Raw genomic sequence first — 15,204 nt, forward strand, 5'->3', positions numbered from 1 at the left:
ACTAAAAATATCACTTTTTAATGGTTTAATAGCTCTTACAATAGTTAATAAATTTTTTTGATAATACCGGAATCTTTCTATTCGTGGACATTTTATATAAGTGTGTCAAAGCTGAACCCAATCAGAAAAATAGTTTATGAAGAATTTTATTTGTTACCTGAAAAAAATGTTTCTTTAATAATTCCAATATTAACCGTTTGGGGTAAACGTCTTTCGATTAGTTACATTTTTCTACACATATTTTAAAAAATTTAAGTTGTTTAATGTTGAAAAAGAAAAAAAATAATGTTTCTTTAAAAAAAATCCTGAGGCTTAAGTCATAATTTAATTCATTTTAAAATAAATTTACTTAACCCTTTGAATCATACATTTTTCTAGTCAAGGAATTTAATACTCAAGTACACTTTAGGGGGTTTTCAGGGTCGCTGATTAAGAATCTAAAGTCGGATTTTCCATATTTTCAAAATTCAAAATGGCTAATACAATATGTCGGACTAATTTTTTAAAATTGATCAAATTCACTTGAAATTTGTTACTAGGGGGTTTTTGGGGAACGCTGATTACGAATATGAAGTCAGATTTTAAAAATTCAAAATGGCGGATCCAATATGGCGGTCTTTTTTTAAATTGTTCAAATTCACTTGAAACTTGTTACTCGGGGGGTTTCAGGGTCGTTGATTACGAATATGAAGTCAGATTTTCAAAATTCGAAACTTATTAATATATAAATATATATTATAAAATGCATAAATAAATATATATACATAAAAATTTGCAATTAGGGACACCACAAAATCTACAGCTACCAAAATTTATATAAAGCAAATAAATGTTGAAGAATTTGTCGTCTAAAAAACCCCAAGTAACGAAATCAGCGACCCCAAAAACTGTCTAGACATGATCCTCAAAGTATTTTATATTATTGGTCATCCGCTTCGGCACTTATAAGTATAGGGGACCACGAAAGGTATATTTTCCCAGAATATGAAAATAATTTGTTAACTTTGAATAACAATTTTTTTCTAAAATGTAATGGGGCGACTGTACGATGATAACTTATAATATTTTGATGTCAAGTAATATAGTCGTGTTATTTTAATTTTGTCATTTAGACAACCATATCATTGAGACTCTTTAACCTCAGAACAAATATGGCTTCGAACAGTATATGATTTTTAACTTAATTTTCATTGGTCAATAGAGCATACAACATTGCAAATCAGGACTAGCACTCTTAAAATTAAAGAAAACGTTGTCATTTCGTGGCACTACCACTCTTTAAATTTAAGAAACATTGTCATTTTTTGTTTTTCAATGTTATCTGATGGTTCACTGAATACATATGACATTCACAACAAGAAAATATTTTTACAAAATTGTATCCAATACATGAAAGCTTTTGTGTTATCGGAATATTAATAGTTAACACTCGAAGCAAAACAAATCGCAAAGTTAACATACTTTTCAAACCCCCTATTTTATTAATAAAGAAATGTCTTTATAATTTGACTAGTATTTTTCTCAAGTAAGTCAAATACATTTTTTTTAGGTTTTCTTTGGTAATAATAAATCTACATATGTCTGAAACTAATGCACATAGTGTATTTATGCAAACCTAATTTATATACAGAATTAAGAGAAATTTTTATTCAGTCTTTTCTCAAGAAATAGAACTGGTTCAATGAAAACACTGATTCAATGATGTTCCACTTTTTCCTACAGAAATTTTTGTAATTTTTCCAAAAGAATTTAGTCAGTGCTCTGACAAAAATTTTCATTTGTTCAAAAAGATAGTATAAAGCATTTATGTTTTAAAAAATTTCACAGGCATACAAAATTTGGTCTAGAATAGTCGTATTTCTCAAAAGAAAACATTATGTACATATTAAGAGAGATGTTGCATTATTTTTGAAAAGAAGTCTTTTAGGGGCAAGTTTTTTTTGCATCTCTTCATATGCAATAGAATAAAAGTGGAGAGGCACAAGTAGATAAAGATTTTTTTTTTTTGAAAAAAGCAAATAATTTTTAAAAATTTCAACATTTATAAACAATGTAACAAGAAGTATTATAAAGTATTTTATATCAATATGTAAGCAATTTACAAGCAATTACAAAGTTTAATGACTGTATTTAAATTTTCTATATATAGGCCCTATTATAAATGTTTCTAATTACTCACTTATTTATAACCCCCCTCCCCTAATTTATCGTTTCTCTTAACTGTATCAAGCAGCTGTGAGTGTTTGGAATCATCATCGCCTCCATTAATCTGTAAGGCTAAAATTACATCTAACTCGACGATATATATATTATTTTTGAGCATTGGGACCAGATATAAAATTTCTGAAGATTTTGTCATCTGTCGTAAAGTTCGAAGAAAAATATTCTGACCATTCAAATTAAGTTCACACCACTTAGGCTCATTTTGTTTAATAATGAGAAATAGATCTTAAAAAATCTAAGAATGCTGTTCAACACTGGCACAAAAATTTATTGCCTTAAAGTTTTATTTTTAACTGTAAATTTATTAATAAATGAAAACCATTCATAGGTGGTGTAAAATTCTCAGCAGAAATGCGACCTTGGACGTCAGACAAGAAATTTTTATGATTTTATGTACTATCTTCATCTGAGCTGGAAGATAAGGTGAAAGATGTGGTGTTCTTCGTTAGAGACGAGACATTTTGGCAGCAATATCAGAAGACGCAAGTGCAGTCCTCTGAACTCCGGCCCTACCTGGCTCGTTTTCGATTCAACTTGGCAAGCTTGCGTCGCTTCAATATTAACTGATAGAGAGTATCAAGTCCTTCATGAAGACCCTCTCCTGTAATTGCACATGCTGACTGAACTTTTATGAACGAACTTCCTGGAGTTCCTGTCAACTCCAGAACTCCAAGGTGCTTTTCTAACTCGTTGACTTCCTTGGCGCCTGCAAACAAAATAAATGAAAGTATATTTTTAGTTAATAACTATTAACTATATAATTAGATAAGTAGGGTACCCCAGTTGGAACTTTCGAAAAATTGATCAATTTTTTATATTACTATATGTTTTCAGAAATGTGTCAGTAAATTTCTAAGTTGTTTCGATGAAAAATAAATGAGATATACAGCACAATGTGAAGGTGCACCAGGTCGCTCCAGACCAGCCGCACCACACAATAGGTGCTTCTCTTTTGTCTTCCTCTTCGGTATTTCGGATTTCTTTACCTGTTCTCACTTCTCTACAGATTTCAAAGAGAGTGGGAGGGTGACGAAATACACGGAAAGAAAATATCTAAAGGAAATTTTAATGCTCTGAACCAAAAAGTTGGACGAAAGTCTTTTTTAAAAAATACTAAGATTGTTTGAAAAACTGAGAATCAAATGTAGGATCTTTATATATTGTTGATAACTTTTTTAAGACATTAACTTTAATATTTATTTTGTGCATAATAATGATAAATTCAGGAATCATCATTTATCTTGCTTAAAGGGGAGTAAGGTACCTTATTTAAATTTTTTTTGCATTTTTAGGCCAATTTCCATTACCACAATTATTATTTTATTTTTGATGAAACAACATTTCGGTAGTAGCCACTACCCTTATAAAACATTTTTATATGTTTACATTTTATGTTTTTTTTATGTTTTTATGTTTACATTATAAAACATTTTTCCAAGTTTTAATGTTTGACACTACTTGATTATTATATATTTGTGATATTTTATAATAAAATCCTTTGTAAATTGATGACCAATATAACCTATAAACAATTTCCAATTTTACACAAGAATCCTTTCAACGGACATCATCAACTTACAAAGGATTTTATTATAAAATAAATCTAACAATGTATTGTAAACACATTCAAAACTTTATAAAGTTATTCTAATTCATATGGCAACCAATTTTCTGATTACAATGCTCAGTAACTTTTTTAATGTCAAAATAGTCTTATTGTGTAATTTATCTTACAGTTCATAATTCTATACCATGAAAGTTTAATAATATAAAATCTTAATTAAAAGGTAATATTAACTAACCAGGTAAGTCTTGTTTATTAGCTAGAATTAAAATTGGAACACCCGCATTGTCAGGACTTCTCGCTGTTCGGGTAAGTTCCATTTTAGCTTCTTCCAGTCTTTCAACGTCGCAAGAGTCTACTACGAAAATGATACCATCCGTACATCTTGTGTATGATTTCCAAAGGGGACGTAATTTTTCTTGACCGCCAACGTCCCACACCAAGAAACCAACTCCTGGAACAACAAAATTAAAGAATTTTCAATTTTTTAAATCTTTTATACTCTAAATTTGAATTACATAATAATCATGTCCTAGTGGAATGTGGACTAACTAAAAAATAACATTAGTAAGAAAAGAATGAAGATATGTAAATCTTTTTCTTACTAATGGCATTTTTTATGCGGTAAGTGCAGCGCCCATGCTTCTTCGTGCCAAGTCTAACAACGCTTGCCGCGGTGATGAATGGTTTTGTAAATGTAATTGAGCAATATGAATGTTAATTTAACGAAAATTACTTTAAAAAAAGTAATTAATTTGATAGGCAACTATTACTATTAGTATAAAATGAACATAAAATTTTGAGGATAGAAATGAATATACACGGTAAAAATCAAATTTAAACCTTTTGAAAGGTAAAGGGTACAGCGGAATAAGAATGCAAAATCTACCTTTGCCCCCAAAAAAACTGAAATTATTACTAATAGTTGGTACTAATGTAACAAAAATTTCCACCAAGTATTATTTTTAATAAATGCATTTTTACAGGAGTTATGGGGGGAAAAAACATTAAATTAAAAATTGATTTTTTTCAAAAACGTCTTTTTCAGGATGTCTAACAAAGATTGAGAAAAAAATTCCCTCACTTTTCCATGACTTTTTACTAATTTTATTTCTGCTTTCTAGGTTTTCAGAATGTCTTCTCTCTGTTCCAAATTCTATTCTTATAAGTGTGGAACGATTTTTTATTATATTTTGACGAAACATTTTTATATTTTGTCGTGTTAGCATATGTTCGATGTTTTAACAAAATTTAGATATATAATTGTTGTTAATTTATCAAAAATAGTGCTTTTAGACCTTTATAAAAAAATTATCTATTTAATACCTACATTTTTAGCCTGATGAGGTTGTCAAACCCAAGCCAATGTTTTGCTGGCCGTGAGAACGAATGTTTGGGTTTCCTTTGGAAACCATGATGTTTCAAAAGCCAAATGTTTATTTTATTTTAGAACTTGATGAAACCAGTAATGCGAAGAGTGAAGAAGAACTACATATTATAGGCATAGGTATTGATTAGGGAGTGAAAAAAAATTGTAAGTAAACATCTAAACATGTACTTCATCAGGTCGCACGGAGCAAGAGAAATCTTTATCGAACATTTGCTAAAGGCTTTGGACATAAATAACTTTCTTTTAAAGCAAATACTTACTCTGAGTAGAGACGGAGCAAATGTCAATAAAAAATTTGTGAGATTGTTTTAAAAGAAACTTAAAAGTTTAGGTTTGAAGTGTCTTCTCGATACAGGACCATGTAACATTCATATTTCTCACAATAGTTATTTGAAAGGATGAAACTTCTTGTCTGTTGATATTTTGGATCTTATCATCAAGATATATTACATTTTTCACAGTCATGACCCAAGGTATAAAGACTTTGAAGAAATAAAAAAAACTGAATTTACCTTAGCTATGTTTCTGAAACATGTTGAAACAATATGGCATTCCATGAAGTTATCGGCTCAGAGAATTTTGGAACAATTCAGTGCGCCTAAATACTATTGCTTCCGCATAAAGGAAGCTTTGTATTAGCAAAATTTTGGATTGTCATTTTTTGACATATTTATAAATTTTTTTTTAATATGCCTAACACTTTAGTACTTTATATATGCACAGGAACTCCCCGTATAAATGTTCTAAATAAATAAAAAAAAAATTTCGACGTATTTTGACCTCCGAAGTCCAAAAAACGTATTTTAAAAATTTGTCCCGATGTGTGTGTGTGTGTGTACTAACATTACATTTGCCTCAATATCTCAGAACGAGAAAAAGCTAAAGGCCTCAATTTTTTTTAAATTGTAGGTCTCCCCGGGGGACATAAAATGAGAGTATTTTCAGCCCGATTCAGGAAGTTTAACTAATTTTTTTTTGCATTTTTAATTTTTCAAAAAAACGTTTTTTGACCATAACTTTAAAAAAATGTTAGGACACCTATAAATTTTTTTCTTTAGTTTTGTAGAGTTTTTTCAGATGCATCTTTTGAGCCATCACCGAACATTTTTCGTCCATATTATCCGTAGATATTAAACTTTTAAAAATATAAATTTTTGGAAAATAAGACTTTTTTAAAAATTTTGTTGAAAAATGTAAAAGTAACTTTTAAAGTATCATTTCCAACTTGTAGAGCATTAAAAAACGCTTCGATAGACCTATTTGTCAACTTGATTCGACCAGAAATTACGAAATTATTGGTATTTTAAAAATCAAAAAAAATTGTCGAAAATAACATTTTTAAAATTTTTTTATTTAAGAGTTTTTCTTTAACTATTACTTAACAAATTATTTGTTTTTAATCCATATTACTTATAACTAAAGAAATATAAACAATTATAAAATAACAATAAAAAAATAATTATTTTTTAATGAAATTGGCTGAATACCAATTAACGAAAATATAAAACATTTTATATTATTTATTTCTATTATTATTATCTCTATGAGGAAGCAAAGTGTTCATGAAATGAACACAACGAGATTTATGAAAAAAATCGTACAACTTGGCAGCGGTTTTTTTTTTTAAACTCATAGCGAAGTATGAAGATTCTACCACGAAGTGCGATAGTCATCATGAATATAAAAAGTTATTTAATTAACGATTACACTAGAACCTCCAACGATTGCATCTCTATCTATTGCAGTTGTTTACGAAAGTTTGGTGGTCATCCGCTAGGGGGGTGAGAGGGGAGGACACCGCCATATTAATGCGAAGGCAGTATTGTACTAAGTTTAGTGTTCTTTTGCGCCCCGTTTTTTAAAGTTGTATTTTCATATTTCAACATGAGACTGAAAAAGGTCAAAAACGTAAAAGAACGCACTTAGACATTGAAACTAAACATAATATTTTTAAAAAAATAAAAAATGGCGAGGATAAAAATGACATTTTACGCCAATACAAAATATGTGAGAGTGTACGGCCCTGAGTGTTGACACTTTTATGGAAAGATGGCGCCAAGGTGAAAACCTCCATCTATTGCACACAAGAAGGTCACGCTGCAATCGTTGGAGGTTCTAGTGTATATCAAAGCTTCTTTGATAAAATTCACAAAAGATTTTAAAGAATTGAAGTATTTTCAATGCTTCATGTCTGAAAATATTAAGAAAGCAGAAAGTTAAAATCGGGTGAGCCGTTTTCGAGAAAAATCGATTTTTTGATTTTTCTTTCCCCCTCCACAACTTCTGTAAAAACGCATTTATTTAAATAATATTTGGTGAAAATTTTTATCATATTAGTACCAAATTTTATTAATAATTTCATCTTTCTTGGAGCAAAAGCAGATTTATTCTTATTCCCCTATATCCCTTATAGGCTTTTAGTTGTAAAATTCTATATTATACTATCGTTAATAGGCCTCGGCTCGGATAATATCCCAGTGCCTTAAAGGAGATAACCTATCTCTCGATAATGTGTTATAAGTGCTCGGATTGTGAATTAAGTAATAAATAGAAAACGAAATTATAAATAATTTCTCACCTTTAGCTTTACCAATACTACCACGGATCCTTTCGCAATTGAAGCCAATGGTAGGAACAGTATTTAGGTACTGATCGAATTTGAGACGGTACAGTGCCGTCGTTTTGCCTGCACTATCCAAGCCCAACATAGCCACATGAAATAATGTTCCCGTAGGAAAAGCCTCCAGCAGGCTACCGCCGCTCGTGCCAGTTCTTCCCAACCCAGCACCCATTCCTTAATTTTCAAACATCAATGTTCACCAAGCTTTACCCCAACATTTATTAATCAATTTGCCACATCATTTTAACTTTCAATTGCATTGCTTATTACTTCACTGCAGCATCACCTAAAACAAATATATCGTAGATTTTAGAAATATTGAATTTCACTTTGTATACTCCTCATATTTAATTTCCCATAGCAAAAAGGCGCAAGAGGCCTGCGTCATTTTTACCTTTGAGAAAAAATTGCTATTGATTTTACATGGTCGAACAAATAAATCCTAGATAGCACATAATCTTGTAGCAAGCTTAAAATGTCCCGCACCCATAGGAAGCGAGTCATGTAAGTTTGTCGCAATATTGAGGCAAGATTGACGCAAGCTTATATTATGCTTGCAGCAAGATTGTCGTATGGTTGCTGCTAAAAATTGTATTTTATAATAATATATAGTAATTTAATACAGTAAAATTATTTTCAGCAAGATTACATGCTATCAGGGATGGATTTTCCCTGTTGTCGAATATTGTGTTACAATTGTTATAATTTCAATAATAGAATAAAATCTTATAATTTATTAAAATTGTAGCCAATTGAAATTTTTGTGCACAATACATTATACTAAAATGATTAAATATTGTTCTTGAACTCGCCAGGGAAGACGCGAGTATGTCAGGACCGTAAACGCTTCAAGGACCGACTAAATAAAGCTGGGTATAAAAAATTATCGCATGCAACGTCGCAAGTCAATATTTGCAGTACAATTTTCGCTTAAGGTTGATATTCAATATTCCTTTTCACGGTACGCCAGAAAGGTGTTTTATTAAAATTATCTGGTATCTTCGATTTTCTTTTTGTAAATGATAGTTCGAGATGCCAGGCAGTCAATTGAATACTTCTTAAAATCAAAAACAAATGCCCCGACCATTTCGATAAAATACCTTTCCGGCGAACCATGTTTTATGTATACATTTAAACAACCACGCATTCTTCCATGAACATCGCCACTCAGTTTCTAGCCTCGCTGGGCGAGGTACTATCAAGTTTCAGGCAAATTTCGGTGCTGTGTGGGTTGATCTCTCAAAATTTGATGAAAATTTTTATAAAAATTTCTAACATTCAGAATAAATTATTTCTTTCAGTGCATATACATACATAATTTGTTTTTTATTGTTGTACGGAGAAAAATGGTTACTCAAATTTACTATCTAGATTCTAGATCATCATGGGTGATGATCGTGGATAGTCAACTATAGGACAACCATCTAGATATTCAAATTTAGTATCTTAGGATTTAGTCAAAGTTACATACTACACTAGGGAGAGACCTTTATTAGCAAAAATTACAAAAAAACTAGTAGCAAAGTTACTATTATATTGTACCAAGGAAATAGATAAATTTATAACATTAAAATAGCAAGTTTTAATATTTTGTGTAAGAGTTGTAAAGATAACAAAAATTGATAAATAATTTCATCTAATTATATATTGGACAAAATCTGACAAATAAAAACATTTAAATATAAATGTTTTGCATTAAAGAATTTTTTTCTATAATTGATATTTTTGATTGAAAGAAAAATTTCTTTAAAACAAAGAAGAAGCCGACAAATATACAAAGAAATTATGATGCTTTATTTTGAATCAAAAAAATATTTCTTTAAATGAAAGAAACATTTCTTTCTGCACAACTTCCTATCAACTTTCTTTCTTTACAAAGCACAAACTTCTTTGAAACAAAGAAACCTTTTTTTGGGTATATATATAATTCCCATCTTGTTTCTATTTATAAGTACGAAAAGGTAATGTACATAAGAAGGACAGAACAGACGGAAGCAAAATGTCATGAGTATTATCCTATAGGGGGTCCAAAAATACATGGAAGAAAAGAAGGGATTCTTTTGCTCTCATCCTCTGGGATTGAAGTTTATCGAAAAAATAACCCTATTTTTTAATAAAACAATATTAAACCGTTATTCAATTTTAAATTTAACATGAATTTGAATTGGGAGAAAAAACTTTTTTCGTAAATTTGTTATAAAATATTATAAGTATGTATAATACAGAAAAATTTATATTTTTCAATCGGTAAACTCAGTATCGGATTTGTTATCATGGAAAGCACCCTCCCCCAATTACAGTAAACATTTTTTTCAGTCAGTATAGCTCTAATTAAAAGTTTTTAAAAGTTTTTTGACGTTATATCAAAATTTTCATCTAATGGGGTTAAACATACCTTGGTTTCCTAGACTCTATTTTTTCACAACATAGTTAATTTATCAAATGTACTGAAAAAAAATTTCTACCCCGTAAACAACAAGGTGGTTATAGTTAAAATTGTGTAAAAATTTAAATGTTCCACTTCAACAAATGTTTATATAGTGTGAAACTTTCCTGAAAATTTAAATAAAATTTTTCGCCTAAGTCTAGGCAAAAATTTTTAGGAAAGTTTCATGCTATAAATTTTTGCATATAATAGAGTAGCCGAAAATGGAATTTAAATGTTCAGGAAAGTTTCAAGCTAAATTTCCAGGAAAGTTTGACGATAAACTATTATTGAAGTGGGACATTTAAATCTTTACACACGTACACTAAATCCCTCTAGGATTAAATTAACACCAGAAAGGATTAAAAATTTTAGACACTCCTAAAAAAAAGAAAGTAACTTACTAACTTACTAACTAACTAGCTAACTGACTTACAAACTTAATTACTAATTTAATTACTAATACCTTAATTAATTTATTAACTCACTGACTAATTAACTACGCGGTAAATCGTAAGGTGATAAAATAACAGCAGAATAGGTTAAAATAATTTGCAACAGTTTAATCCATCTTGGATTAAATTAACACCAGAAAGGATTAAAATAATATATTTTGGTGTTATTTTTTACTATAAATGAAATTTTACTTTAATTCAAACACCAAGTCAATGATTTGTAAAAATTCGGCAAATTTAGCTTCACCAGGAACAATAGTTAGTTAGTAACTAATTTACAAACTAACTTTCTAACTAACTAACAAACTTAATTACTAATAAACTTACTAACTTACTTACTTACATACTTAATTACTAATAACTTAACTCACTTACGAACTTATTAACTAACTAACTTACTTACTTAATTACTAATAACTTAACTCACTTACTAACTTATTAACTAACTAACTTAGTAAGGCAGTAAGCAACTAAGTTATCTATAATTTGTTAGTAACTGAGTTACGTAAGTAAGTTAGCTAATTAGTAAGTTAGTTAGTAAGTTAATTAGTAATTAAGTGAGTTAGTTAGTTAGTTGTTAGTAATCGTAGTCTTGGTTTTGATCTGAAGTAAAATTTTAATCATAGTAAAGAATAACATCAAAATGGATTATTTTAATCCTCTTTGTACATGTAAGTGTAACTTACTGTGTAACTTAGTAAGGTAGTAAGTAACTAAGTTAGGTAAGTAAGTTAGCTAATTAATAAGTTAGTTAGTTAGTAAGTTAATTAGTAATTAAGTTTGTAAGTTAGTTATTTATTAACTAACACGCAAAAAAATCCGATTGAAAATTGTGGAGTTCAGCGCTAGTAACTTAGATTTCATTCTCAAACTTGTCTACCTTTGCGGCTCCAGGATAGAAAACAGGGAAATGAATGGTAAAAGGTTTAAAGCACGTCAGTAGGCTTAAAATGTTTTCGTTCTTATGCACACTTATACGCGGAACAAAGCAGACTAAACACATTGATAGGCGCTTCTGGGCGGAGTCCAAGGCAAGTCTAGTGCCGAGTCCCATACTGAATATAATGTGAGCAGATCTTCTAGTGACCTACATTATTACTTTTATTTGTCAAAATATTTACTTTTATTGGAATATTCAATTTGAAACTAAATATAAAATTTAAAAATGAAACAACTAAAAATATTAGAATACTTTGAATTTTATAAAACTTCTCACTGGGATTTTTATTATTCTTTAGATATTTAAACGTAGAATCTCTTTAAAAATTAAATACAAGTCCTTTGCCATTTTTACTAAAATGATCTGTTTTAAAACGTTTAAAGAAAGAGATTTTATTTAAATATCTACAGATTAAACAAAAATTCCAATGTGAAGATTTTTAAAATTCAAAGTATTCTCTATTTTTTTAAATATTATTTCATTTTAGACTTTACATTTAGTTGCCTAAATTGAACATTACAATAAAATATAATAACAATTAGGCATTGCATAAGCGGCTAAAAACAAAATAAACACACATCTAACCTCAAAATGAGATCAAACATTTCACATAGATATTCTTCTACATTCATTTGTAACACTAGAACTTTATTACAAAACTGCACTGACTATTATATTTAAAACTAAAATTTTTATTAATTGAAACAATTAATACACTATACGAACTACACCGAGACTTCCGTGTATATCAAAAACGAAGAAACTGAACAAACGCGGGCGCAGGCGCGCCACAGAGTTTCGCATTCCTAAAAACTGTTTGGGAATGAATCTAAGGACTCTCGCACAGAACAGTCCCCGTTTAAGTGAACGTTGATACAAAGTTTGTAACAATTGAGTAGCTGAATTAAAATAAATGCAAATAATAATAATTGTACCTAATTCTTTTCACCTTTCAATTAATTACGGAATCTGATTGCACTTGTTGAAAGAAGACTATTGGCGTTTATTAAGATATTTAGCATTGATGATCTTCATTGAAAATCGTTAATAAACTTTTTAGGATAGAGAACCAAAATTTAATATTTCTTCCTATGATAATACAAATCATTCAAATTGTTTTATATTCAGTCCGAAATCTGAATTTTCATTTTTCTCCGTGAAGTTAAGTAAGTTAGTTAGTAAGTTAATTAATTTATAATTAAGTTTGTAAGTTAGTTAGTTAGTTAGTTATTAACTAAGTTAAGTAAGTTAGTTAGTAACTTAATTAATTTATAATTAAGTTAGTAAGTTAGTTAGTAACCAAATTAGTTAGTTTGTTAGTTAAATATCGGTGACTTGGTTTTGATTTTTTGTAAAATTTCAACCATAGTAAAAATAACATTAAAATGCATTATTTTAATCATTTTTGGTGTTAATTTAATCAGCAACGCTTTTTAATACCCCACAATTTACTGTGTAATATAACCCTAAAAAATTGAGGGATTTGAAAATAAATATTAAGTAGTACGTATAATATTATAAATTCTCTGATGTAGGACTAAAATTTGAGAAAATTTGGACCCGATCTCATGCATTTTTTTCTCTGTCCTTAGTTAGGTACTTTTGATTGTGGACATCTATATCTGAAATATTTTGATAAAGAAATACAAGTATTGTATTGAAGTTTATTCCTATAAACATTGAAACAAGTCAACAAGCAAATTGTAAGATTTGCTCTATTATAAAAGAAATATATTTTTATTAAGAAAGGTAAACGGCAATGCACTATTAATTGATCAATTTTCTGTAAAATTCGATTCATATCGTAATATGATTGAATTGATAGGAATATTATAGAAAAAGCGTACCGATTAAATTTAAACGAATTTTGAGAGAAAGGTATAAGTGTGACCTACACCAACACCATTACCGTCTACTGCCATTAACAGTTACCAATGTTGATTCACATATCTGTGTTTCTGGTTGGCAACGGATTTGTCGAGATATCGACTTATAAAAAAGCGCATGCCCGTACGTCCTCTGAACAATTTTCCGAGTTGACTTTATGGAAACAAAATTGAAAAACTAAAATAAATTGCTCTTTATCGAGAAAAAAAATCATTAATTTATGTGACAATATTGACAATCTATATGATATAAATAATGAGGTCATGAGTGCGCGATATTGCTACAAAAAGGACACTGCATTGCAGCTCTTTAAATCTTATCTTTATATTTGAACCTTAGCAACAGAGATCTGCCACGTGGTATCGATTTTCCGATCAGCTGCTTCTGGATTTAAATTGAAACTGTCTATGTAGTGAGAAATTATCACAAGGAAGGAAGGAAAATGTAGTGTCTGTATGAAAAAGATAGAAAATTTTGTTCATAAATAAAGAGAATTTTGTGTAATAAAATACCTTAAAAATATATTTATTTCATTCAGGGAATTCACAATTAATATAGTATTATACAAAAGCAATGAATTATAATTTACACTTTCATTTAATTTACGGAATTATAAGGTTATCAGAAGAATATTTAATTTCAAGATTATAATAACTGATTCATAGTATGATGACTTAAGATTACAGAAATATATTCATACTGAAGATAAAGAGCTAAGAATTAAAAAGGTCAAAAAAATTGAAAGTCTTATAGTAATTATGATTATTATTGATTCAACTGTAAAATACAATAGATGAGATCAGGCTTAAAAATTAGACCTAAATTTTAACAATAAAAAAATTAAAAAGGAATTAAAATAAATTTGCAGTGTAGTGTAACTTTTTGCGACTGCGCACCTATATATGCCATTTATTCACTTAGACATGAAATTATTTATAACAAAAAAAACACAAATCTTAAAAATTATAAGCTAAATGGGAACGTCTTTAAGTAACTAGAGAATACAATGTTATTAGGTTAATAGATTATTCAGATAGGTATCAAAAATGTGTTTAGCTCTAGTTTGACACTAACACGTTTTTCATTATGTAACGATGTGATTAAAGGAAAAATAATGTAAACACTAATGTGTTTTACTATCTTTACAATAACGTGCAACATATAACTGAATCCACGAAATTATAATATTTTTATTCCTTCATTTTATACACTACATAAAAAGTATGGTTCCAGTTCATGTCCAAATAAAAATAGACTGGCCCTCATTGTTATGGAAACGCGATGAATGTATTTACTGTAAACTAAAAGCGGGATATATTTCTTCAGTACGACTATGTTCTAAACTTTTTTTTATGATGAAGATATTGTTTAAATTTATGCAAATTTCTTACTATTTTGGCGCCGAATATATAATATCCAGAAGGGAAAGGCACACAGAATCTTCTATAGATTAAGATCTCACACTGACACACTCGTTATGTTACAAGTACATAATAAACACTAATTTTCACTTTATTGTAAGACTTAATATTTTACTTAATTCACATCTAATCACCATTTTTTTAGCAAACTTTATTGCGTATGCAATATTTACATTAAAGGATTAGGCATAAACATATACACGATACATAATATTTCTCCGATAATACTTCATCACCAACGGTGGGTTGGCATACACTGGGAGTCCATCAAATCTCTAC

At 29.1% G+C, this 15,204-nt stretch overlaps 1 protein-coding gene across 1 annotated transcript; it reads right to left on the bottom strand.

Moving 5' to 3' along the window:
• Positions 1-655: 655 nt before the first annotated feature.
• On the bottom strand, positions 656-15,204 carry LOC122499587 (ADP-ribosylation factor-like protein 4C). Its single transcript, XM_043608035.1, has 4 exons — positions 14,896-15,204; positions 7,756-8,083; positions 4,026-4,241; positions 656-2,929 (listed from the first exon to the last, which is right to left on the bottom strand). The coding sequence occupies exons 2-4, from the start codon at positions 7,967-7,969 to the stop codon at positions 2,733-2,735; spliced, it is 627 nt and encodes a 208-aa protein (XP_043463970.1). The 5' UTR covers positions 7,970-8,083; positions 14,896-15,204; the 3' UTR covers positions 656-2,732.

The sequence above is a fragment of the Leptopilina heterotoma genome, unplaced genomic scaffold, assembly GCF_015476425.1.
Source record: "Leptopilina heterotoma isolate Lh14 unplaced genomic scaffold, ASM1547642v1 Lhet_17, whole genome shotgun sequence".
In the NCBI taxonomy this organism is placed as follows: Eukaryota; Metazoa; Arthropoda; class Insecta; order Hymenoptera; family Figitidae; genus Leptopilina; species Leptopilina heterotoma.

Bases quoted from the DNA above. Each gene is read 5' to 3' on its own strand.
- LOC122499587 (XM_043608035.1), bottom strand. From the start codon at position 7,969: ATGGGTGCTGGGTTGGGAAGAACTGGCACGAGCGGCGGTAGCCTGCTG. The intron at 4,242-7,755 runs GTGAGAAATTAT...TTGTTGTTCCAG, and splicing joins TAGTATTGGTAAAGCTAAAG to GAGTTGGTTTCTTGGTGTGG. The intron at 2,930-4,025 runs GTTAGTTAATAT...TTTTGTTTGCAG, and splicing joins TAATAAACAAGACTTACCTG to GCGCCAAGGAAGTCAACGAG.